At 39.6% G+C, this 26,741-nt stretch overlaps 2 protein-coding genes across 11 annotated transcripts in view; one reads left to right on the top strand and one right to left on the bottom strand.

Annotated features, from left to right (window-relative positions):
* The window catches only part of cask (calcium/calmodulin-dependent serine protein kinase (MAGUK family)), a 54,754-nt gene that overhangs the window by 9,594 nt on the left and 18,419 nt on the right, over window positions 1–26,741 (top strand). For 4 of the 10 annotated variants that reach the window (XM_015390536.1, XM_015390533.1, XM_015390541.1 and 1 more), the window contains exons 2-12: window positions 5,395–5,507; window positions 7,471–7,576; window positions 8,948–9,025; window positions 9,137–9,209; window positions 16,029–16,131; window positions 18,279–18,454; window positions 20,397–20,519; window positions 20,803–20,886; window positions 21,009–21,108; window positions 21,846–21,863; window positions 24,791–24,915. In XM_015390536.1, coding sequence (XP_015246022.1) covers window positions 5,395–5,507; window positions 7,471–7,576; window positions 8,948–9,025; window positions 9,137–9,209; window positions 16,029–16,131; window positions 18,279–18,454; window positions 20,397–20,519; window positions 20,803–20,886; window positions 21,009–21,108; window positions 21,846–21,863; window positions 24,791–24,915 — 1,099 coding nt within the window. The remainder of the gene's footprint in view (window positions 1–5,394; window positions 5,508–7,470; window positions 7,577–8,947; window positions 9,026–9,136; window positions 9,210–16,028; window positions 16,132–18,278; window positions 18,455–20,396; window positions 20,520–20,802; window positions 20,887–21,008; window positions 21,109–21,845; window positions 21,864–24,790; window positions 24,916–26,741) is intronic. The other 6 variants (XM_015390535.1, XM_015390542.1, XM_015390540.1 and 3 more) reach the window with 3 other exon arrangements.
* Window positions 11,018–13,172, bottom strand: gpr34 (G protein-coupled receptor 34). Its single transcript, XM_015390545.1, has 2 exons — window positions 12,837–13,172; window positions 11,018–12,526 (listed from the first exon to the last, which is right to left on the bottom strand). The coding sequence occupies exon 2, from the start codon at window positions 12,480–12,482 to the stop codon at window positions 11,229–11,231; it is 1,254 nt and encodes a 417-aa protein (XP_015246031.1). The 5' UTR covers window positions 12,483–12,526; window positions 12,837–13,172; the 3' UTR covers window positions 11,018–11,228.

Genomic DNA, 26,741 nt, shown 5'->3' with positions numbered 1-26,741 from the left:
AGTGGAATGTGAATCAAGAAGTTCTTTGTGACCTGTACCATTTGCTTAAAACAGAGCCTTGTCTAGCTCTCAGAAACGCCCAACTTCTCACAGAGAAACTCTTCTTTTTAGAGTTTTGGAGCAGAACCTAGTATTGGATTCAAAGGAATGTTTTGTTTCTTTCTTGAAAAGATTAAGTCTAACTGTGATGAAATATACTGTTAAAAAATAAAATAAAGGGAACACGTTAACAACACAATAGAACTCAAAGAAATCAAACTCCTGGGATATCAAACTGTCCACTTAGGAAGCAACACTGACTGAGAATCAATTTTGCATGCTGTTGTTTAAATGGAATGAAAGCGGGGGGAAATTATTGGCAATTAGCAAAACACTTTCAATAAAGGAGTCGTTCTGCAGGTGGGAACACAGAACACTTCTCATTACCTATGCTTTCTCGTTGATGTTTTGGTCATTTTTGAATGTTGGTGGTGCTTTCACACTCATGGTAGCATGAGGCAGACTCTACAACCCACACAAGTGGCTCAGGTAGTGCAGCTCATCCACGATGGCACATCAATATGAGTTGTGGCAAGAAGGTTTACTGTATCAGTAAGTGTAGTGGCGGTGTTGTGACAAAACCCAAAACCGTGCAGGAGTCTTGGTCTCTTACATGTACTCTACATGTACAGGAGTCAGGAGACGACGTTGATGGTGATCTGCTGCCTGAAACATCCTTCAGCATGACCGGTTTGGCAGTGGGTCAGTAAAGGTGTCGGTTGGCATTTCTTTGGAGGGGCGCACAGCCCTACATGTGTTCACCAGGGGCAGGAGGACTGCCATTAGATACTGAAATGAGATCCTCAGACCCCTTGTGAAACCATATGCTGGTGTAGTTGGCCCTGGGTTCCTCCTAAAGGGCTGTGTATACTCCCGCAGCAGTGTGTCACAGTTAGCTTGTTGCAGGTATGATGCAGATATTTTTGATTTATGCACAATATTTCACGGCACAACGCAAGAGGGACAATTTAGGAACTAGCAAGGACTATGGGTGTCCGTGTGTCGGTTTGACGAGCTTGTTCGCCGTCTACAACCCCTCATCCAATGCCGGACGACACACGGGTCACCGGTTGGTGTTCCCAAAAGGCTGGCCGTGGCGCTGCGTGTTTTGACTTCAGGTGCAAACCAACACACCATCGCACAGAGCTACAAGCTAGCTTCCTGCATGGTATCCAGGGTGTCCGAGGTGTGCCAGGCGTTGTGGACGGCACTACAGCCAGAGTTTCTGCCATTAGGAACCAAACAGGAAATATGCACAGTGTAGAGTGGATCTAGAATTGACCAATCCGAGGCCTCCTTTCTCTCCTCCCTGCCACGTTGTCTGCTGCACTTTTCCATATCTGCGTTAAATGCGACACACACGCAGATGACCTGGTTTCTGAGCATAAACCAGGCTTAATGCACGATGCCATGTGGCTTGAATGTGTCATCAGTTCCTGCAGGATAACAGACTTAGAGCTATGGACTAGCCTGCCCATTCTCCAGATCTGAATCTGATTGAACACGTCTGGGATGTCATGTCTTGTTCCATGGAGTTGGTAGATGTTTTAGTCCGGTTGGAGATCTCTCGGGAGACCATCCGTCACCTCATCAGGAGCATGCCCAGGAGTTGTAGAGAGGTCATACAGACACATGGAGGCCAAACACAATAATGAGCCCCAAATGTGACCTGTTTTAAGGACATTACATTAACGTTGGATCATAGTGTGTTTTTCCATTTCAATATCTTGTGTGACTCCAAATCCAGGCCTCCTTTGGTATTTGATTTCCATTGATGATTTTTGTTAGCACATTCAACTTTGTACAGAACAATAGCCCGATAAACCAGACTAAATGTGAGATTAAATGTGTAATTTTGTCTGGCCCCGATGAACGAGACATCGGAAGATTGTTGGAACAGAACAACCCGTTGTTTTTCAAACCATGTCTGTGCCTATTGGCCAACGCTCTGACCAATGAGCGCAACTGACTGTGACGTAGTCAGAAAGCTGGTGGGGGAGTGTAAACAAACAGCCTGTCATTAAAATGGCGAATACGCCCTTCTTAAAAATGAATGAGTGTAGAGCCTCTTCCTGCTCACGTTTCAATGAAAACCCCAAGTCTAATCCTTCCATAACTGATTCCAAAGCTGAGTCAAAAGAGAACGGTTTGATAGTTGTTGCCATCTTCCTTGTTGTGCTTTCTCCAGCGTCGCGCAACTTTGTCGTCACGCCCTCAAAACCCCGCCTGCTTTGCATCCAGAAATTCAAAACACATCTCTACGTTGTGATTGGTCCGCCAGTTCTAGGGCCTGGGGCATTAATCGAGGCTAGGCCACTCACAGACAAAAATGACTTTGGACGCTGGCAGGTGGGGCTAGTTTACTAGGCTAACAGAACAATGAATTTAATGAGAATAGATCTGGGATGTTATTTGAGTGTACAAACCAAACTGTAGTAAGTTCTTAAAGCAGATGACTTGCTAATGTTGGCTTATTAAGCACAACCTTTTGCCCCAGATGTTAAAAGTCATAACCTGGTATTTTATTTATACAGTCATTCTAAAGTTGTTATTATTAGCTGAAGAAAATATAATAAAGCTCATTCAGACCCATTTTCATATCCCGTGTTTTTTATCAAAGGGTTTGATAGGATTTGACTTGTACGCTAATGTAATGTTCGTGACGTTAGCACCATTAGCAGTTAGCCATGGTTTATTTACCATAATTTCCTAGTCTCTTACTCAATAGGGAAATAGTTACACAGCTGCAACATTTTTAGGCTGCCTGCAGGCGAGACCCCAATTGTTGGACTCGCCAATTTTGGTTGAATAGAGACATGAGTGTTGTGCTTTCAGGATTGGCATCAATACAGAAGGAGAGCTCTGGTCTGGGCTTCTCTGATTTGAACAATGAACCCACACGGAAAAACGTTTTTTCAGAAATAAAACGCCAACATACATTCTCACATGAAAACCTCAAGGTTTCCGTGTGATGACTCCTTTAACGTGAAAGGGATATTTATAAATGACAGAAAAGATGGATTTGAGCTATGGAAGAAAATTTGTGGAAACTATTGGATGGTGCTCTCTGCACGTCTCACTCTCATTACCACTTCTTCCTGTCCCAGCAACAAAGAGAAAACAAAAACCTCCAACCTCTTCCTAAATGATGGGTAAACACAGCTGCTACAGTTCATAAATCCAAGAGGGTAAAGGTCAGGATTCCTGCAGACTTTAGGGGAAACCATGCTTTTATTTTACACCTCTCCTACCCGGAGTGTCCACACGCTGCCAGTTGTTTTGGATGGGTTAATCATTGCATCAGATGTGAGAGCAAATGCACCAGCGTTCTCACACACAGCTTTTCCCATCCAGTCTGTTGACACACTTTCTGCCAAATCCTTTAATTTAGTTTCCAGTTTAGAAGCGTTAAAAAAGGTAATAACCATTATTTTTTTTTAATCCAGGGGATTGCGTTTTTATGCAGTCTGTTTGTGCTTTCAGTCAGGTGAAGTAGAGGTGAGGTAGAGTTTGTATAACGATCAGGAGGTGATCTCTTGTAGTTTATATCTCATTGCTTCTTATTAACATTGTCAGGAGTTAATGTCTCTAAACTGCTGCCCCTAGCAGAAACACTTTGCCCTCAGTTATGGAACTGGAGCCCTTATTGGCTGAGTTTTGTCAAATGAACTCATCTTTTTTCCTCTCTTCCTGGCAAAGTAATGCATTCAAAAATAATCATAGCTCTTTAGAAGGAAGAACAGCACATTTAGGTAAGTTATACGGTGATATAGGGAAATATTTAGTAGCCAGATTGTTTTATATATAGTCCTTTCTCCGTTTTGCTCACTGTCAGATAGTGTAGATTGTGACCAATAGTGATGAATGGTGCAAAACCGCAATTCTGACAGCTTTGCTGATAAACACTACACACTACAAGCCCTGTGGTTGAGTTGGTAATTTAATTCTAACTAAAATATCTTAAAGCTCTCTCTCTGCCAGAGCCAACGCTGCCTCGAACGTTTCCTCACTTCTTGGATGTTGCGTTTGGGAAGGTGTTTTTTTACACATAGGCTGGTAATGAAACTGCTTTTGGGTGATTAGTTTTTGGGGGGGATAGAACCATGTGATTCATTGCAGAAGTCTGGCAGAAAATTGTTTGCTTTTTATTTAATTTGTCGCCTTAATAGATCATTAAATCTGCACTCGTTTTTAGCTTTTTTTTAAACTGATAACATGTTTCACAGTGCAGTCCCCTCATGCCCGTATTTTAAATGCTAATTAGTCATATTCATAAGACCTGATTATTAACTGAGGGTTCTTCCTTGTCAAAACAATGCCTCCCCCTCTAGCTGCAGCCTTAACATTCGCCTCTTCTGCTTTTTTCCATATTTGTGACAAATAAAAAATTGAACTTTGAGGGATATATTTATATTCACCTCACCTGAATATAAATATATATTTGCTGGGATTTTTGCTACTCGTCTTTTGGGGGGTAGGTCTGTTTTATCAGCTTCGAACATTCTGACACTGATTTTCTTTCTCCATTTTATTTAGCAGAAAAGCTCACTCCTTGTCATACATTCTGCATGGAAAGTATCTGGGAAGGGCAGTTAACAGAGCTTCACCAAGATTTGGTTCACGACTTTGACTAGGCCGTTTTGACCCATAAATTAAACCTGCTAGAAGCTGGTCCTTTAGGAAAGTTGGAAACTTTTTGGAACTTTTTTGCAGGTTTGTTTCAGGATCACTCTGTAGCTCCAGCATAATTTTGCCATCACCGTGTAGATGGTGTGCTTATGTTCGGACTTATGTCCACATTTTAGCCGGAAACATCTTTCCTCCAAACATTTGCGGCTGCTTAAGAAAACTCTTGAAAAAAGTCAGAAGATGAACATGTGTACAGCGCTGCTCAGATGTTACCCTGATATTTCGAGTAAAAAAAAAACAAAATAAAAAAAACTGTAATTCTTTGCAAACTTCGGGACTATATTCTGAATGAAGCTTTTTAGGACCTGTGGTTGGGAACAGACTTGCCTATAAATGTTTTCCATTTTCTTTACCTTGGAAAGAAATTGTGTGGGAAGTTTTTTTCCCTCTGTAATAAAGCCTTTATTTTAGACTTCACAGCTGCTCTGCACCACACAGCACTGTAATTCTCACTGGCACAAGCATGGAGGCTACGTAGTGGAGCTAACCACGCACTGCAGATCCTGAATGTCAGAAACAGTAAAGCTCCTTCTCGTTGCACCAAGCTGGTGTGTGTTCACCATGGCTTATGTGTGGCATTATTAAAATCACAGAAAGCTCCACATGGGGATTGGTTTAAATGCGTTTTAAGATGATTCTGATGGATCTGGGATGTGTGTGTTTCAGGGGTCCCTTCAGCGTGGTCCGGCGCTGCATCAACAGGGACACGGGCCAACAGTTCGCTGTAAAGATAGTCGATGTGGCCAGCTTCACATCCAGCCCTGGACTCAGCACAGAAGGTGAGGTTACCAGCCGAAACTAATTTAATGGACATATCCAATAAAACTTGCAGATTATTCACTGTGGTGTTACATAAACTCACCCACCTGGCTCTCCTTGTGGGTTAAAACAAACGTTGGGAATAATCCACAAATACTCTCTGGCTGCGATATCAAACACAAAAGGCCCGAAGAGAGCGTATAATCATGTTTTCACACAGAACCAAATCAAGCAGAACGTCACACACTGCACACAGACGAGGTTCTTGTTCAAACACCATACGTTTGCTCCCCCTTTTTTTTTCCTGCGTGAGGTTCGTTGGCGATGGTAATTTTTAGCCACGGCGCTCGTTGCGCCATGTGGTTTTGTGCTTTGTCACGCTGAGAGCTGCGCAGGTTCGTCAAAGAGGCAGATTAAAGCTGAGGTGTTTGTTGTGTGTGTATTTTGGCGTCCATTATGCGCCATCTGCGACGCCACTGCCAGAGATGAGACCCGCAGCCAATAACAGCAAGACAAGGAAATGAACTAAATGAGGTGAAAGAGAAAAAGATGATATATTTACACTTTTTCCCAGCACCTTCCTATAGAAAATAATTCTTATTTCACTCTTTTCAGCCATGTTTGATCCAGTCTAGAGTGTCCTTATTATGAGTAACATCCAAACCTGCAGGATAATTGGACTATAACTTAAGCTAAATTAACTTTTGGTGTATTTTATGGAGTTTTGAAGTACTTTACCAAAGGTGCTGTGAGCCTGATGTATCTTTTAGAGCCTACGCTGCTATGGGTGTGCTGGGGGCTAATTTCATCCCTCAGTGAATCACAGACACTGATATGAAGAAAGCTCAAGCACTGAGTAACAAGTAGCACACATTAGTACTAAAGTGAAATGTTAAAATTCCTCTGCTGTTTGTTTTTTTTACTTTATTCAGTCCTAATAGGAATGGAAAAAATTATATTGATTATAAAGAAATATGTTTTCATAGATTTAATTTAATGCATTTTCAAAGGAAAACTTGTGCTTTATAATGTTCCCATCTTTGGGTTTGTTTTTTATTATAGAAAAATAACCTAGATCCGTTATTTTATCTGTATTCCTCGAAGCCAGAATGGCCAGATTGTTCTGTAATGTTCACTTCGAAGTTCATTCTCCCAGAGCCAGCAAAGTCTGGCTGAACCACCCGTGGAAGAAGTGATTTGGAATCAGCCCAGAGGACGGCATCAGTGTCTCTCAGAGTGTTTCAGGCCGGCGTGGACGTTAGGCAGCATTGTTACACTCCAGAACGAATAACTAACGAGAAGAGAAAGGATGAGTGTAAGGGGAGGAGAATGGGGGCTCTGTTGTGGTCTGAGAGGCGGGGGTTTCATCTCTCTGTTACGTAATGTCCCTTGCACTGTCACGACGGAAAGATCAGTAGTCGTGCAGACAGGAAGTGGAGTGTGTAAATGAGGTTTTTATGGACTGAGAAACTCAACAAAAGCACATTGTCTCATTGCCACTGCAGTTTCAATCTGCTGGAGCCGATTTGCGGCGTTTGTTTGAGCCCGTTTAAAATTCATAACCACCTTCACCTCCGTTTGAAGGGGGGAGGACCTTCCACCAGACTTTAAATAAACGGTGAAACGGTCATGATCTGGTGAATCGGCAGCAATGAGAGGAGGTGATGTTGATGAAGACGAACCAGATGTGCAATCCCAATTTGGTGCTTCTGCTGCTTCTTGTCCTGTCAGCTTATTCATCGTCTGTGAAGCAGTGCATGCTGTTACCATGGATAAGCTGTTCACTAAATGAAACGTTTATCCCCCTCTGGTGGTGACACAGAGGGGAGGCAGACCTTCTGTGGTTTGAAATAAAAAATAAATAGCAGGGAGTGCACTACCAATAATCTGTAATTTAGTTTAAGGGGGAAAAACATGTTTATGTACTAAAGTTAAGTACAAATTGTCTTTATTCACAACCAAATTAAAATTTCTCTCTTCCAGATCTGAAGCGAGAGGCCAGCATCTGTCACATGCTCAAACACCCCCACATCGTGGAGCTGCTGGAGACCTACAGCTCTGATGGCATGCTCTACATGGTCTTTGAATTGTACGTCTTGGTTCTAAATGCGGAGCTCTAACAGAGCGCAGCGGCTGATCCCCGTATCATATTGAAGATATTATTTATTTTAGTGCAACTGTACATGTAACACTTAGCGCAGAAGCAAAACCAGCAAAGAGTCTAAATTTAAGTTTATCAGCTGAATGCAGAATGTTTGGTGTTTTTCATTTCCTCTTTATAAAGCAGGCTGTACACTGTGTGCATCATAAAGCTAGTGACAAACCACGAGAAAGACACCCTTTATAAGCACATGGTTATTTTTTCAAATAGGCATGGCTATGAATTGATTATTTAGATATGATGGCAGACGTTCTATTTTAGAATATTTTTAAAATAAATAATGAAATGGAAATGGTTAATCTTTGCCAATTTGGCATCAGACATTAACCTTAAGTGTGTAGCATTGCAGCTAGGATTAAATTGGATGCTTTATTATGCTTTATCAAATTTGTGGCAGTTGATTAAAAAAAAAAAAAAAAAGGATTTTAATGTTTTAGAACAATTCAGAACACATCGAATGTTAAAAATGTATCTCAAATTATCCTTCACATATCTTTATTAAATTACTTGCCTTTTTTGTTAGTTTCGTTTCTTACTTTCATGATTTAACCCTATCAAATTTGATACTGCAGAAAAATGTGCCAAGCTCTAAAAAAGGCTGAAATAAAACAAACTGATTCCTCTAATATGCTCTGCTTTAAATGGATCAGATAAAAGTTGATCAGTTTTATTGTTTAAACTTAAATCTGTAATAACTCACTTTAGCAATTCTTCCTTTTTTAATTTTTTATGGTTGTAGTTTTGGTTGAGTAATTCAGCTTACAAGACAAGTTGCAAGACCCAGACGTTCCCTGCAAACCTTTAAAATGCAACACTACAAGTGCAATAACATATGCAATAACTAATGTGCAATCACTATTTAATACCCTGTGCCATAACCCTGAGAATAAGAATCTGACTGTTATCTATACATATATCTATAAATATATATGTGAAAACACTGTACATCCACCATGCACCTTTTCCTCCTTTTTGGCACCTTCTTTTGACTATTGAGCCAATATGACAAGTGTATTTCTTTAACAGTAGTCTATCTCAATTAAGTCTCTCTTATCTTATCTTAAAAGCCTCTGTTTTGCATTTTTCGTAGGCAATAAAAAAAATACTGAGCCTGCATAACAAAACAAGCCTGCACAGCCTTAAGAGGCCAGGGGACTTAACATTTAATCTCCAACTTTAATTCTTAGTAGTTATTTTAGTTATAAGATGGATTCCAGATTTATGTGTGCATGAATTTATTCCAATCAGGTTTTAAAAAGGTATTTTTAAAAAAGGTTGATTACCTTCTTTCTCTCTCAGTATGGATGGCGCTGACCTGTGTTTCGAAATTGTAAAGCGAGCTGATGCTGGATTCGTCTACAGTGAAGCTGTGGCGAGGTAGGACATGCAATTGAAGAAGTTGTTGCAACTTACAAAAAAAGGTGTGTTTTTTATCCTTAATATGCCCCCCGCCCACACGCTTCGCTTTTCTCCTTTCATCCTTTGCAGCCACTATATGAGGCAGATATTGGAGGCCCTTCGGTATTGCCATGACAACAATGTGATTCATCGAGATGTAAAGGTGAGATTTAGCCACTGGGTTAATCTTAATGAGTAAATTAGCCTGTAAAGCTCTAAACACCCGACTTTGGTCAAACTAGAATGTCTCTGCTGCCAACTATGAAATGATGACAATAAAAAGTGCAAGCTGGGTGTCTATTTAGTTGATATCCGGGAAGAAGCTTTATTTTAGAAATAAATGTAAATAATTAAAGCGTTTGTCTAAAAAACTACTATATATTCTTTCCAGAGCTTTTATTGCCCATGAACCTTAAGTTATTTAGTGAGGATATTACTTTAAACTTCAGTTGTTTTGTACTTTTTCTTTTTTGGGATAAATAAAGTTTTGCCTGCCCTTAACTTTTACCTAAATAATAGGGAAAGTTCACGTTTGTGATGTCATATTATAATAATTCAGGAGTTAACTGAAGAGAATGTTACAATTAAAAAAACATTGAGACGTTTCTGCTGAACTGAAGGTGGCTGATATCATCTAAAGCTGCGTTTCCAGTAACCATCAAAATGTACAGATTGTAATTACGTGAATAAACTTGCTTGACGAAACACTAATCTGCACATGACTTGTGCGCGTTAACCACCAGCGGTGTCAAAAGTACACACATTTGTTACTTAAGTAGAAGTATAGATACTGCAGTTTAAAAACACTCTGGTAAAAGTTAAAAGATCAACTTGACCTCTTTACTCAAGTAAAAGTGAAAAAGTATGTGCTGCAAAAACTACTTAAAGTATAAAAGTATAAAGTTCCCTTTAAAAAAAACAGCCAGATGCAAATAGAAATAGAAAGCACAGATTCTTGTGTGAAAATGTAATGAGCAGAAATCAGAAGTAGGAAGAAAAAAAAGTAATGGGGTAAAGTATAGATAGCTAAAAAGTGTACTTAAGTATAGTAACAAAGTATTTGTACTTTACTTGACACCTGCGCCAACGAAGTACAGCACACGTTTTAACACATTGGGTGTTTTTCAGTTGCATTAAACAGTTTTTTTTTTTTGCATCACATGATTGACACAATCTGCAGACCTTACTGCCTTTTACAACGACAAAGAAGAAGAGGAAGACTAGAGGTTGTTTGAGGATGAAGACGTGCTATATTTGGATTCGTTAGACTACTTTTTACATATAATTACTGATGATGAGCACTAGAGCTGTGGCTGAAATACGAACATATCTCATGTGGTTATATCCATGTATTTGTTTACCTGTTTTTAAGAGTTATGGTGTCAAAAAACATATTCATATGAAATTCTATGACTTATTTAATATGCATTTTAGAAATTAGCAAATAGTTTTACGCACATTTGTAATGGAAACACAACTAGAGATGCAGAGATAGCATCAAAGTTCAGTAAGGAGACCACAAAACTGAACCTTTTGTCCTAAAAACCACCCATATGCAAAACAAGGATGCAGCTGCATTATTATATGGGGATATGTCAAAGTTAATATTTTAGTGCGGTTTAGAATGTATGACGAGGCCTAAAAGTTGATGTGCACAGACAATCTCCATCCGGTGGGATTGAACTTGAGCTGTTGGGGAAAACTCAAGTGCAAAGCTGGTAGAAGCCCCCTCAGAAAAAAAACCTAATGCTGTATCTGCAGCAAAGTGCGGTGAATTGAAGAAACCTCACAGTCTGTATTTCCTTTCTGACACCGGATCAAGTTTTTTTTTAAATTTTAATAAGAGAACTGCAGCTTTTTATCCTTTGTTTGTATCCTGTTTTAATACTTAAGGTAAAAATGAATGGAATACAACTTTATATTTGAACAAAAAAAATAAAATAAAAATAAAATACAATTTCAAACATCCGTTTTTCCAAACAAATATTACCATTTGAAAAGCAAAGACCATGCACGTGAGTTCTAGTATTTTTGTTACAGAAAAACAATATAATTAATAATAAAAACTAGCGACGTAAAGGTTGTAACGTTCTTTGAAATTTGAGCGGCTTAGAATCAACTAGCCTTTAGCGTGTCGTTATGCTTTGAGAGTTCTAACATGACACAATCTGATGAGCTTTGATCACTGGTGGCCAGAGGGAGTAAGTGTAGTTCCTGTACGGCGAAGGTTGGTGTTAATGATGCAGAAGCTGGTTCTGGGTGTGAGTGAAGGATTGTTGAGGACTTGGTCGTGTAAAGCCAGCGGCACAGACGGCCGTCTGTACTCCATGGTGGAGCTGTTGTATGTTCCCTCCTGAAGGAAGGGAAGATGGTTGCCGAACCGATGTCCAATAACTTTGAGAGCGGTTCTGCGCACTGAGCCGGACAAGAGAAAGTACATGACTGGATCCAAGCAGCTGTTAAAGGTGGACAGCAGGAGCATGATCTCATTGGTGCGGTCTACCATCTTTAGGTAGTTGCAGTCGTCTTCGGAGCTCATTTGGGATAGGATGTATACAGGGCGGAAGGCATGGTACGGTGCAAAGCAGACCGTGAACAGAAAGAGGACAAAGAAGGATTTCTTGGCGGTTTTCTTGTATCTCTGTGCGTTAGGAAGCTCAGGCCTGTTCTGCGACAACTGAAGCAACTGAGAGGCGATTTTGGCGTAAGAGATGACCAGTAGAATGAAGACCAACCAGAAGAGCAGCACCAATCCTCCATTAACGTAGGCCTTCCAAGCGACGTTGCGGCGTTTCTTGTACTGGAAGCAATGGTTCTCGTCCTTTTTGTCCTCTTTCGTTGTGATCATGACTAGCGTTCCGACCAGAAACATGCTCCAAACGCTCCCGCACACCACCCAGCCCCACAGCTGCCCGCGCCCACGCAGCCTCCTCCATATGGTTTGCCTACCCTGTCCTCTCCCCTTCAGCCTCACGTATCGATCCAGGCTGATGAGGCCCAGCAGCGTTATGCTCATGTACATATTCATGTAGAAGGCATTGCCCACCAGCTTGCACGCCACCTGCCCCAATTCCCATTTGTCTCCATTGAGATGATAAAACACCCTGAAGGGCAGGCATGCCAGGAGGACCAGATCTGCCACAGCGCAGTTGATGAGGAACACACGCACCGAATTATGGCGAGAGTGCACAAAGAGGAACACCCACAGAGCAAACAGGTTCCCCAAGAGCCCTAAAACAAAGAACAGCATGTAGAAACCGGCCAGTGGCACACTGAGGGAGGGGTTCCCACCGCAGTTAGGCGGCGTGGCGTTGGAGGTAACAAATGGGGAGCTGCTCTGCAGGAAGGACGGCACGGAAACGGATATGGACGCCGGTGAGGTAGAGAAGGAAGCGTTAGGTGGTAGAGAACTTCCAGGTAACAGCGGCGTGGTCATTTTGTGTTGATTGTGACGAGTTCAAGGATATTCAGCAGCACGCTCTGCAGAGAGAGAGAGCAGAAACTTGTGGTTAGCTCAGTTTTGCTTTTACATAAAATAGTCACTTTTAACCAGACCTATGATGCTACGAAACTAATGTTCAAACAAGTGAGTAATAGGTCAGCAAATTCGCAAAGTTTACCCTGTAATCCTCCTGCGATACGGTAAACCAAAAGGTATCTTTGACATTAAAAAGGGAAAGCACCCTGCAGACTGGAAGCTCCTGCTCTGCATTTAAACTTTCTAATAAAGTCACCAAGTTTGAATGCATTTTAAGCTGAAGTTAACGCTTATTATAGGGTAAGAACTTACCATCTATGCGTCTTTGAAGCGAGGCTTAGTTCAGCTGTGGTTTAAAGGTGGCACAGAATGGATGTGGATCAGCAGTGTTCTGGTGGGCGATTTCCTCCATCAGATTGGTAGAGAATCGGTTTTCTTGGAAAACAAAGTGCAGTAAATCCCCCCCAGCAGAGCAGTTGTCAACCCAGGCGCACAACTGGACCAAGCAGCCAAGTTCTGGCAGACTTCACCTTTATCTGCAGTCTGTAAATGAGTCACTCCAGCAGCGTATTCGCTGCCTTCTCTGTCACGGATCTGATCAGTCGGTGTGTGTCAGTCCTCTTGTCTCTGCTTCTCTTTTTCCTCTCTCACTCATTCTTCGTTTATGTATCTTGCAGAATCTGTAAGCATTTCCCCCCACCACCGGCGCTACCCAGTATGTTGCAGGAAGTAAAACCCACCACCAGCCCGACAAAGGATTATTTTCATGAAAACCTATTTTTCCCTCACACATCAATTAAAAACTATTATCAACTATCAGTTTCCTTCTGTAATCATGATCCCACATTATCCTGCTTGGGACTGTTTGCACAAAGTGACGATACAGTTTTTTAAGGTGTTTTTTTCTTGTTAAATTTTGTGTAAAATTAACACTTTGCAGGCTTAAGCAGTTTTGACGACCTAATAATAGCGACCCGCCGATGCGTTTAGCCTTGCTCTATTTCCAAATGTTCTAACTTGTTTACCCAACAACTCTGCGTTAATCTGTATTTGTTTAAGCACCAAACTAGAGTGAGATTTGCAGGGATTATCCACCTGCTGATGGACGTAGTGGAGGAATTTCACACAGATAATGATAGCAACAGCAAAATTCAATATTTTAATGTACAAATACTACCAACACAACTAATAATCTCATAATGAGCACTAAAGCTTTAAGAATTTATTTGATTTTTGGGTTATTTTTTCCCCCAAGGTTAGAATTTATGAACTATAATTAGCTTTTTTTAGTTTAAATATATGGTTGATTTTAATTTATGAAGCACAAAAAATATACATGTGACACCAGAAATGTAAAATTTCGTTCAGTAGGGCTGAATGATTTTGACAAAAATCCAAATTGCGACTATTTTTACTCAATAATTGTGATTTTCTTTTTCACAAACCAAACACATGTAGATGTATCACTCCAGGGATTCAGTTTTTTTACGTTTCCTTTTAAATTTTTCTTGTCCAAACTTTCATTGTTGCAAGACTTTACTGTAGCCTCTTTTTTGAAAAGTGTTTATTTCTACTTACATCCATATATCTGCTTGCCATCTGGAAGTTTCTTCTTTTTTTCTTGCAGCAAACTCACTTTAAAGATATTAACGCAACCTAACCAGTGGCTTAAATTAGGGATGCACGATATAATCGGCCCCCTATCGGTATCGGCCTGTATCAGCCTTAAAACTGAATATCGGACATCGGCCACCCCACCGATATTTAACCCGATATTTGATCAGCTTCTGAGTTTCTAAAAAAAAAATACTACTTCTTCTTCCTCAAAAACTTCTTTTTTACAGACTTCTAAACTTTTAAAGACGAGGGAAAAAATATTGATACATTAAAATATCACAATATCTTCATATGCTGATATATTGCCATTTTAAAAACACCATATCAATCTCTTTTACTAATGAAATATTGCTATATGTCATCGTTATGCTACGAAATCCCCTGAAAATTCACGAAATTTTGCCATATTTTTATATGTTGATATATTGACGCGGTATCGACCTATTTTACTAACAAAATCTCACAAGAATTTGCAAAATATCACAAGAGTTTGTAACAGAACGATGAAATTTCACGAGATTTTGAAAGTAAAATAGATCGATAGTGCGTTTTTAAAAATCAATTTGATATCAGTATATGAAAATATATTTGAGTATATTATTTTTCAAAGTGTCAGAAATGGATAACAAAACTGCTATTTTCAATGACTACTTATTTTTGTCCAGCTTTAACATCGGTATAGATATCGGCTACGTGATTTTAAAAATATCGGCATATCGGATATCGGCCAAAATCCCAATATCGTGCATCCCTAGCTTAAATATAAGCAATAAGAGGTAGTATGTGGAAAAAGGTGCAAAAGATGCAGTTTCTTAGTCTTAATAAATGTAACATGATCAAAGTTGAGGACCTCTGTGATTTCAAAATCATTGAAAATTGCGTTTTGTTTGCTGCCAGATTAAATGCTTCCAGATGCTCAAACTTCACATTATAATCGCAGTTGGATTGTTGAAAGTTGCATACAATTGTCAGCAACGTAAAGTAAAAGTACCCTACGCTGGGCTAACTAAATATGCCATTCAGTTTTTAAGACTGAATTGTTAGGATTTAAGATTTATTTTAGATATGGAAAGTAAGAAATTAACAGCTTTTTTACACCTTGGTTATTTTAGAAAAGCAAAGGTGGCTGATGAGGTCATTTCTGCAAAGTGAGGGGTGTGATAAGAACTGGGGCTATAAATCCCTCTGAGCGCCTTTAAACCTGACTCAGCCTGGTCAGTTCTTTAAAAATTGCAAAAGCCAAACTAAACAAGCTGCTTAATGTAACTATATTTTTAAATAGTATAAGGATATACTTTAACTTTTAAGGTAATTTTTATGCATTGAAACCTGTTTATGCATATTATGTTGAAATGCATCCATTTACATTAGTGTTAAAACTACTTTGTTTAAAAAGAAGTATCCTAAGCGATGAGTTAATGGTATTTCAAAGTAGTGAATTGAATTCAACTAATGAGCTAAAACAAAACACAGCCTGACATTAAGAGGGAGACATTAAATGGAAACGAAACGCAACAAACCAACAGCTTAATTAATGCACTCCATTATCAACATCTGAAAACTTCACCCAGTTTCAAAAGCATGGTGTTAACATTATGGTTCCCTGCAGAAGCCTGTTTTTTTTTTTTCTTCTCTCTCTCTCGTTTGTCATATGAAACTAAGGTGCAAAGCATTACAGCACGTAAACACCATGCACTTCTGCAAAGAACCAGAAACGCAACGCTCAGCAGATTGCAGAGAGCTGCTGAGGAAAATGTGGTTTAATGCTGGTCCAACAAATCCTTTTTTTTTTAATCCATCAGACCCTTGGTCCACATTTACCCTGTCTGCAGTTTGACTTGTCTTTCAGTTCGTCCTCTTTGATGCATTTCTTTTATTCTTTTGCAGCCTCATTGTGTGCTTTTGGCTTCAAAAGAGAACTCTGCTCCAGTGAAGTTGGGAGGATTTGGAGTTGCAATCCAGCTGGGAGAGTCTGGTTTAGTAGCTGGAGGTACAGAGCATCACACCTCACCGTAGACATCCATACACTTAATAAATAAAGGAAAATCAAAAGTTTAAAGTTGATTAGATTATCAAATGTAACCGAAAGTTGAATTTTTATGGCATCTAGTGAAAGAGTTGCAGAACAACACTGCAAAAAACGATCTAGAAATAAGTAAAATGTCTTAAATCAAGTGTTTTTACCCTTAATTTGAATAAGTAAATAACATCATCTGTCAATGGAATAAGTATTTTTACTCTTAAACTATAATAATTAGATAATATGCACTTGAAATCAGACAATGAAATTGTTTTTCTTATTTTATGTTGAAATTGTCTTGTTCCATTGGAAACGTTTCTCACTTACCTCCTCAATTAAAGAACAAATGCACCTATTTTAAGAAAATATATATATATATATATATATATATATATATATATATATATATATATATATTTGCAGAACCACTCAACAGAGGAAATTATTTCACTATATATTGTTAAACACATTACATAGGCTAGTTATAGAGAAGGATGTCTTGAATTCCTACCTCTGTGTATCACAGTGATTTCTGCTTATAGCTAATAATTACACAGCATTTAAGCATAGATTATTACATCAGGAAAATTAGAAAATGTTGGCAGAATTATCGCTATTAAGAAAAACACTACTTTTTAAATCCTCTATTGAAATAGCTAATTATGACACTGGAATAATGTTTTGTTTTTATTTACACTTGTTTTTTAAGGTGGAATAATTAGACAATTAGACTGTGATGTTAAAACAAGAGATTTAAGTTTGAAGTTTCTGTGTATTTCATTAGCACGCTTGGATTTTTTTTTTAGCACAGTTCTTATGCAGGAATCTTTGATGATCCAACCTGTGTTGAACCGACTATTTCTTTAACACAAATGTCACTTTTTAAACTTAGAAATGTGTAGAGAAGGAGACGAATAAAAGAAAATAGCGCATTTGCAGCTGCCCACATAACAGACAGGATCTCTTGTTGGGAAACGTTTTTAAGTTGGAACTTAATGTTTTAGCTATTTAGCTGCAATGATGGGTAGATTATTCAAATGAGGGTTGAACTGAATAACTCTGTGATTCAACAACACAATGATTCTCAGTACTCATTAAAACTAGTAAACAAATGTCTAATGCATCAAAAAACCTTTAAGAATGCAACAGCTGTGGTTAAAAGCCGGATCTACAGTAAGAAACCTTTTGTTTGCATATTAGTCGAAGTTATTTAATGATAATATGGAGCGTTTCACACGCTTTGTGCAGCTCTGAATGTTAAAATTATACAGCGTTTCATTTTTTTAGTTAGCATGGTTGCTTTCACACCAGATTTTTTTTTTTTTTGTCAGTTGGAACCACATTGCTTCAGTATTCAGACAACATCACACTTGCATGATAACCAGCTGAAACCTGGAAGAGTTGCTAAAAAAGTAACAGAGCTCAATGTACACACTTGCAGGGTGGAGTCTCACCTCAGAGTCTCGATCGTGCTTTCAAACTGACCCAAACGGGACTAAATTTAGGTCAACCTAAAGCTGCAGGTGTGGAAACACCCTTAGTGTCTTGATATAAATTCACTCTTATATGAAATTAGAACCTGGCGTCCTCTATTTAGGTTTTAAGGAATAACAGAATGCCTTTAAACTTTATTGCTGCAGGTGCGCGGATTTGTGCTGTGGAGGAAGAAACGGCTGAAAATAAGCAGAAAAACTGTACAAATATTTTAGTTTCCTTTTACTTTTGCCCCCATTTATGCACACTTCTGTTTTCCTGCTTAGAAAAAGTTCAATCACCCCCCACTTCCTTTTCTTCCTCTGAACCCACTTGGTTCAACTTGCTAGAAATACCATTATTTCTTTAATGCTTTAATATGTTTATTAAATCTAGGTATCATTTTCTGCTTTAACAAAAAAAAAAAAATAATTGCATTTTAAATCTAAAAACTAGCCTAACTAAACCCAATCAGTGCAAATCTGCATTTGCTGCAGCTGTTGCATTTTCACATCCGGCAGGGCCTTTATCTTCAAAGCAGCTTTGCACTAATGCATCTGATTTCATTTCCACTCTTACTTCCACATAGATGCAGCTTTATCTTTTTTTTTTTCTCTTTTTTTTCTCCTCCCTGCTGCCGTCAGGTCGCGTCGGGACGCCTCACTTCATGGCCCCAGAGGTGGTGAAGAGGGAGCCGTACGGTAAACCTGTGGACGTGTGGGGGTGTGGTGTCATCCTCTTCATCCTGCTCTCTGGCTGCCTGCCTTTCTATGGCACCAAGGAGCGCCTGTTTGAGGCCATCATTAAGGGCAAATACAAGGTAGAGTCCACAGACGGAATACCCAGACATATTGGATGTGCTCATTAGAAGCATTACAAAAATAACTTTGAAGTATTTCGCATCACATTGAGCTTTTAATTATGTCAGAAAAGTTCACATTAGTCGAACCACAAACGTTACATAAGGCGGACAATTCAAAATAATCACCTGATGATGTCATTTTGTATTTTGATTTAATGGAAAGAATGTAAAACCAACTTTAATTACGTTCCAAGGTTTGTCTACTGGTGTTAGAGCAATGAATCTGGAGGTTTTTGTTTTTATGTTTCATGTTCAAACTTAATTCCAAGAAATGTTGCGTTAGCCTTTGGTTACCATATCAGTTTTATAGAAATACCTGCTTCTGCTCTATTTTCAGGGGTTTTTCAGTTTTTGCTGTGTATTATGCTCCTGTTTTTAGAGGGAAGCAGGATGGAACTTGGATAAATCTCTAACGCTACCTTTTTTTTACTGCACTAGTGGCACGTTTTCACGACAGTAGGCTGACTGTAAAGGGGGTATGAGAGAGGAGAGACGTGTAGGAAAGGACCACAGGCCAGATTTGAAACTGGGTCGCCCGTGTCAAGGACTAAGGCCCCCGTACATGGTTCATGCGAGCTAACCACTGCGCCACCAAAGCACGCCCGCGCTCCATTTTTTTCTGAAGAGAAGCTTCCACAGCCATGTTTCCCTGATATGGGGGTGGTGCATTGTGTTTATCCACCTCATAAGGCTTAAGCTATAAACAATCATCTGATGAATGTGATTGATCTCCTAAAGGGCAGATTAGACTTCTGCATCCGCACACATCAAATGTCGCTTGCGTCTGGTCGCGAACCAGTTTTGCTGGTATGCTTCTGCACCATCGGTGTGGAATTTCTAGGGACGCAAAGCAGTTTCCTGCCAAAGCACAAGGGGGAGCCTATTCGAGAACTCACAAGAACTTCGGCGGCGCCAGTGCCAGTGTTTATCTTCCAAAACAACAATGGCGCGTCTGTAAGATATCACGGTCACATAGATGGATCTAGAATTGCTAGACATTGAAGAGGAACAGGTTCTGTTAGTGGAGTTCACAAAAAGACCGATTAACCTTTGGTCGTAGTTGCCTATTCTAGTTGTTCCCCGATTTTTAAAAATGACGCGCCTGGCCACCGAATCGAGAAGGACGACCACACAGACAGCTGGAAAGGCATACCAAGTACCAATCACAGCTGCTTTTTTGTCTGCGCACTTCTGCCTGAGGTCTCCGCTGGTTTACGACCGTCGGACATGTGGTCAGGATTTTTAGATTAGATTAGATTAGATGAGCTTTATTGATCTCACAGCTGAGAAATATATTGAAATATATATTGGCATAGTAATTAAAGAAGGTGCAAACAAGGAGGAAAAGATGCAAGGAATAAAAATAAAATTAAAAGAATAAAAATAAGAAAGAAAAAAAAAAGGTGCACGACGAAGGTTGCAGAACCTCTGTGCACAGAGACAGATTTGGCGGTTACAGAGGCTATGAGTTAAAAGCCTTAAGAGTTTTAAAATCTGTTGTCCAGGTTTAGGCCACCTGAGCTGTGGGTCCCTGCAGCTCCTCCAGGTTTACCTCAGTCCTCCATGTTGTTTCCCTGATCAAAGCTTTCTTTGCCAGTTTAGCTTATTAGCATTGGATATTTTTGCTGCTTCATACTAACCTGCAAAATTGTGCCGTTTGTTTACTTATTAGCCAACATCTGAAGGCATTTTAATTTTGCTAAGACTATTTTATTTTCAAGCCATCATTTTTTACATTGGAGCACACTACTGGACTCTTATAAACAACTTTACTTCAGGTGGTGTCAAATAAAAGTCATGGATTTTCAGAATAAATGCATTTTTTAACTAGTTTTTCTATTATAGCACTGATAGTTTCCGGTGTTTGTAAATGTGTCTGTCCTCCTGTGGACTTGTGCAGATGAACCCACGGCAGTGGGCTCACATCTCAGAGAGCGCCAAGGATCTGGTGAGGCGCATGCTGATGCTGGACCCTGCAGAGAGAATCACAGTGTACGAGGCTCTGAACCACCCCTGGCTGAAGGTGAGCCGATTCACACACAAACACACTCTCAGGTTGCTGGTGGTAACCGTATTTTAAATCAGGTCAAGTATCTTTTAAAGGTTCAAAATGAGTAGCAGGTGTTTGGTTTTTGTACTATGAGTAAAGTTTGGCGGCTCGACTAACATTTCAAGCACTGGCCTTTCTGATGCTGACTCAAAAAAAACCCCATAACACTCTTCTGCTTAAAAACCACAGCTGTTCTTTCACATCCTTTAGTCTTAACGCTTGTTCTTGTTTGTTTTTTCTTTGTTTTATACTCCAGGAGAGGGACAGGTATGCTTACAAGATCCATCTTCCTGAGACTGTGGAACAGCTGAGGAAGTTCAACGCCAGGAGGAAGCTGAAGGTCAGCAGAGTGCTGATTTTAGAATAAGATTAGACTTCAGCAGAATCAGCATTATCTGCGCTAGGAGGAAGTGTCACCTCCGCTGCTCTTTGCACCTCATGGTTGATCTCTGTGTTTCCCAGGGTGCAGTGCTGGCTGCTGTGTCCAGCCACAAATTTAACTCCTACTATGGGGACCCCCCTGAGGAGCTCCACGACTTCTCTGATGACCCCACCTCCTCAGGTAAACATGTTTTAGACGAGCCTCCTCTCCGAACGATCGCACGACCTCCACCGAAACCACCAAATGTCGCTGACGTCACTGTCGCCACGTAATTCCAGAAATTTCTAGCTTTGCCATGATGTCAGGGTCAGTGATGCAACGTATCGATATGATTATGCATAAAAAAAAAACGAAAACAAAAATATGTAAGGTTTTTGGGTAAGTCTGAGCAACTCTGGTTTCTATTCCAGTTGCATCTTGTGAGAGTCAGCTGTATGTGAAGGACTTCCCTGTTTAAGGGAGACATCTGTTACCAAACCACCTTCTTTGTCTTCGACTTGGACTTTCACTTCCTGTGATAAAAAGAGCCCTATATGGCATGCTGAACCCTTTTTCTCTTAGCAGCGCCGAATGAAAGGCTCAACCACTTGTTGCAGCCAGACAAACCAAAAGCATCAAATATGTCAGTTCTGCTGAGGTTGGCACTCTGTTGCAATTATGCTTCCTGCAGGTTTATTTTTGCACTTCTAGAGCAGCAGACGGGTCATTGGCTCGACCGGTTGTAGATCCCACCAGCATTTAAGCAGCTACTCTTATTTTATTTTCCCCTCCTCCTCTCCGCACACTGCTGCCTCTCTTGTGTTCTATCTTTTCCTCTCTCCTTCTAAGGCGTTAAACACAAAAATCCACATTTGCAGCAAACCTCTAATATTAGCCTCTCTTTTTGTGGTGTTTTTCTTCCGCTCTGCTGTCTCTAGGACTGCTAGCTGCTGAAAGTACGTATCTTCCTCCCCACCCATTGAGTCTTTGAGTGTTCTCATCACTTGCATTATAGATGCATTTTCCTTTATGTTGGTGTTGAATGATGCAAACACTAAATCCATCCTCCTGTGTCTCCCTCAGCTTTTATTTTTCTTTCCTTTCAAAAGTTTCAAATAATTTATTTTTCTTTTACTGCAAAGATAACTTGCTTTTTACATGCATCGTCATTATTCAGTTTGCAATGAGTTTTTTTTAATTCACACTTTAAAAGAGGAAATATGAATTGAACCTATAAGAGTTACATGATGCATGTAAACAGCTACATAAGAAGTGTTCCTGCTGTCAATGATGAATAAATCTGCATGCTAATTCCTGCTGTATTTGGTTTGACCTCCAATGCAACATTGGCTTCCATTATTAAATTAGCCATCCTTTTAATCATCTTTTTACTGCATTTTAACTTCAAAATTCAACGAGGGAGTTTAGATGACTTGTTTAATTTTAATTTAGTTAACAAAGTGAAGGAAATCCCATTTCATCCAACACTCATGCATTGTGTTTTCACCTTAAAACAGCGAAAAGAGTTAGCATGTATCACCAGATAACTCTTTGAATTGAATTGACCTTTAAACTTTTACACATTTTATCACATTACAGCCAATTAATCTAAAGAAATCCTGTGAAGTTAAAGGGAAATAATGCGTGGTTTCCATTTTATTCTTACAAATAGCACACATTTGCATTGTTTAATTGCCTGTAGAGGTTACTGGATTAATGGATGTGGAATTTATTCGTGGTTGAAATCTAGCTGTTCTGGAAAGGTTGTTTAGCTCTCAGGTAGAACGTTTATAAAGAGTCAGGTTTTGGATCAATATGCCAGGCTTTGAACAGCTCAGAGTGGTTTAATCCATCAAGAACATAGAAATAGTAGAGTAGAATCTGTCAAGACATGAGCGTCCATCTCAACCAGACAACAGCAGCTCTTCATGTTGCTGCTTAAACGTTTTTCTAAATGGAATAGTGTGGAAATTGTTACTCAACACCTCTATAAGGGGGAGACATAAAGTACAAATACCTTGTTACATTAAGTTTAAATTTAAGTAGTATCTATACTAGCATAATTATTTTACTTCTACTTCTTACAATTTAAATATTGAATTGTTAGTTTTGGTTGTTTAAAGTTAATTTTCGTTATGGCCCGTTGGCATTAAAAGAATAAATAAAAAACATCAAAATAATTTGTTTCAATTTGTTGCTTGTCACATACTAAAAAAAAAAAAAAATGTGGCAATAAGAATAATTGTCTTGATGCCAAAAAGAGCCATACAGATTTTGAGTCCACAAGTGGAGCAGTACGGCTATCGCCATTATGTTCCGCTTGATTTATGCATATAAATAGCTTTATTATAATTATGCAGGGAGTTTTACAGATTATATGCACACTGCAATGTAGGTAGAACAGGAAGAAAAAAACAGAAAAAAAGGAGAAAAGATGAAAGAGCGGGGATAAAACTGAGATATGGATAAAAAATAAAGTTTTTCAAGATGATGCAAAGTTAAATTCAAAACTGTTACCATTAGTTATAAAACTAAGAAAATTTCATAGTGTAGTGCATTAAACAATCTGTTTACTTTGCTTTAATAAGTAAAACTTTAAGTAGTTTTAAAAACGGTACTTTTAAACTTTAAATTTAATAAGAAGCTCAAGTTGATACTCTAAGTTTTACAAAAGTGTTTTTAAACGGTAGTATTTTTGTAGGGTAAACTTCAGTAGGATAGTTTGAAGTTGGAAGCTAGAAAACATTAAATTACCTACTAATGTAGGTTTTTTTTATGCAGCTATTGAAATCAAATAGAAAATACTTATAAAATCATGTTTTCTTATTGCTTTTAAAGGTTAAAAAAATGGATTTGACTTATTTAAGAGTAACTTTGTAGCAGTAGGTTGCAGACTCTTAACTTAAACGGCAGCATAGGGGAAACGGGCCGCAGGACAAAGCAGTTGTATGAAAGAGGAAAACCACAGATCATAAAGGACATGTGAAAGAACATGCTTGGTGTGTTCATGGCCTGAATGCAAAACAGTGTGTGGTGAGAAACGCACCATACCCACGCTGCAACCTGCCAGAATGGCCCAGTTAAAGTACAGATTGAAACCAAAACTCTAAATCTGAATCAAATCTTGAAGAGATAGTTTTCACAGAATGAAAACACAACAAACAAACTAATGTTGCTTGAGCTGTTTGGTGAAAAATATGAGCTAGCATGGTAGTCTTTCTGAACATCCCCCGATAAACTTGCTCTAAAAGGAATACAATTCGTTTCAATGTTACAGTTGGGTTTTTATAACAAACATCATGTTTTATTTTCCTTCCTTTACTGGTCTGTTTAAGTCTCTCAATAACTTGAAGTTTTCAGGTTTTAGCTCCACAAATGTGCCAAAAGTTCAACGTGTTTGAGTCCTAAATTCTTCTGCAGTTTCTGTTTTCCTTGGAGGTTTTATAGAATCCATGAATCTGATCCCAATTGTTTCCTGATTGATTTTTCTGGAGTGTATCACCCACAGCCCCTGATCCTACACTGTGACTTTTTGAAGTGACTTTCCTCTGATTTTTCTATTGATGCCATGTACCGCTGTTTCTCTGGTTTTGCTGCATGTATGGGCGATGCAGCAGGTACTTGGGGTTAAATAGTTCTGTGTGTGTATGTGTCTGTGTTGTGACTCCTAGTTCTGTGCTTTGTGTGGCTTTTTTTTTTCTCCTTTGCTTGTTGTGTAGCAACCCTTGTGTTTGTGTAGATGTTTGTTTTTTGTCGAGTATTTATTTTTTTTGGCTTTTTGTTTGCAGTGCTAAATGCTTGAAGGGATTGCTTGGTGTCTTTGTGTTTTTCATTTCCGGCTAAGTGTAAATTTGATTGTATAATGTGTGTATTGACGTGTGCTCAGGGGCAGTGTCGCAGGTTTTGGACAGTCTGGAGGAGATTCATGCTTTGACGGACTGCAGTGAGAAAGATATGGACTTTCTGCACAGCGTCTTCCAGGATCAGCACCTCCACACCCTGCTAGATGTGAGTTAACAGTAGGGGTGTAAATAATAGTTTTGTATCGATGCATCGATCCAACAGCCAACATCCGATGCATCGATACGTCCGCAAGAGTATCGATTCATGTTTTTTTTTTTTCTCCTCCGGTCTATTTTTCTCCATTTGCTCCTGGGCGTAATTCTCCTCCTGTGCTGCGGTGGCGCTAAACTGGTTTAACTCTTACAGCAGTGTGTTGCAGTAAGCTTGACACAGACATTTTTGATTCATGCTCAGTATTGAAGCATGGTCTGCGCTACACGCTGTGGGTCTAGATACGGCCAAGGTGGAGAGGAAGTGGGGGGAAGTTTAGTCCGATGACGGAGGGACATGAGAAAATAGCGGAGATCCAGGTGGAAAAAGGGTCCCAGCGTTCTCGCGCACCTCGCTCTTCTAGCGAGTCAAACCTCTCGAGTTGTTTTCCGCAATTTCGGTCATAAAAACAAAACAAGTCGACCTCCTGTCTGCGGCACTGTTTGCTGTCAGCTACAATTTGGGAGAGGTGCAGCGGAGCGTCTGTGGAGGGGGCGGGGACGTCTGGAGTAGGGATGGAACGGTTTATGAAAACCGTCCGAACCGTTCGGTTCGACTGTCTTGGTTCGATTCGCGTGCATTGCGTTCAGTTCATGCGTTGCTACTTTCTCTCATAGGCGAAGCGTGTACACTGCAGAGCAGAAGGTGGCGGTACTGCGACCAAAGCCAACCACCAGTAGTAAACAAGAAGAAAAAAGCGAAGCAGCGTAGCCGGGTGTAGCAGAAAAAAATCAATTGTTGTTGAGAATTGTGTGGGTAAGGCGAGTGGGAAAGAACAGGAGTTGGAAGACGTGCCAGCAGCACTTTATAGCGCTGCTGTATGGGACCACTTTGCATTTAGAGTGACCTACGATGACGGCGGAAAGAAAGTTGTGGATAAAAGTGCAACAGTGTGCAAGCATTGTGCAACACGTTCTGTTTATGCTAACGGCAACATGACCAACATGTCAGGCTAACCCCGAAATCCCACATACTCCGTCAGCGCTTCGTCCCGCTGCGCACCAGACCACCTGCACAAAGCAAAGGCTACAGCCTCCACTGTGGCTCCCGTCTGCTCCGCTCTGAGTTCCTTGGAGATGGTAGAGGGCATGTGCGAGATGATAAAATTCAAAGCAGCAAAACATGCGGAAATGATCCAGGGTTTCCGTGTATCATTAAAAATAATTACAATTCATACATTTTTTTGGATATTTTCATTAATTTCATAAATTTTTCTGGGATTTCGGGGTAACAATCAACATATACCGAACCGAAAACCGTGACCACGAAACCGTGAACCGAACCGTAGATTTTGTGAACCGTTCCACCCCTAGTCTAGAGCCGAGGTATTGAATTCCACTGATAGCACTGGTTTTGTGCAGTATTTTTTGATGCAAAGCCTTGCAGAATCTATAACGCAGGGGCATTATTATTTTTCAGTGAATGAGGTTTTAATAGGAATAGGTGGAGTGTAACTTTTCTACTTCTGTTATTTGCTGTTGTTTCTCAAGAAAAAATGCATAACGATATTACAGCTTTCATTGATTTATTTATTTTATTTGAAACATTGTCTAGCCTGTAAGGTGTGTAAGAAAAATAAACAAAAAACTAAATTAATCGAATCGTATCGTGGTGTATTCTTGAGTATCGAAAATAATCGAATCGTTGGGTCAGGAAATGGATACTGAATCGAATCGCCATGATGGATGTTTTACACCCCTAGTTAACAGTGGGATTAAATGAAACAAAAATCATCCGGATTAGCAAAACTATCCAGCAGGTGTCAGGAACAACCAGGGATG

The sequence above is a fragment of the Cyprinodon variegatus genome, unplaced genomic scaffold (genome assembly GCF_000732505.1).
Source record: "Cyprinodon variegatus isolate N-32 unplaced genomic scaffold, C_variegatus-1.0 Scaffold503, whole genome shotgun sequence".
Lineage (NCBI taxonomy): Eukaryota > Metazoa > Chordata > Actinopteri > Cyprinodontiformes > Cyprinodontidae > Cyprinodon > Cyprinodon variegatus.
Note: the sequence above shows the minus strand (reverse complement) of the source record. Positions and strands in the feature narration are given on the sequence as shown.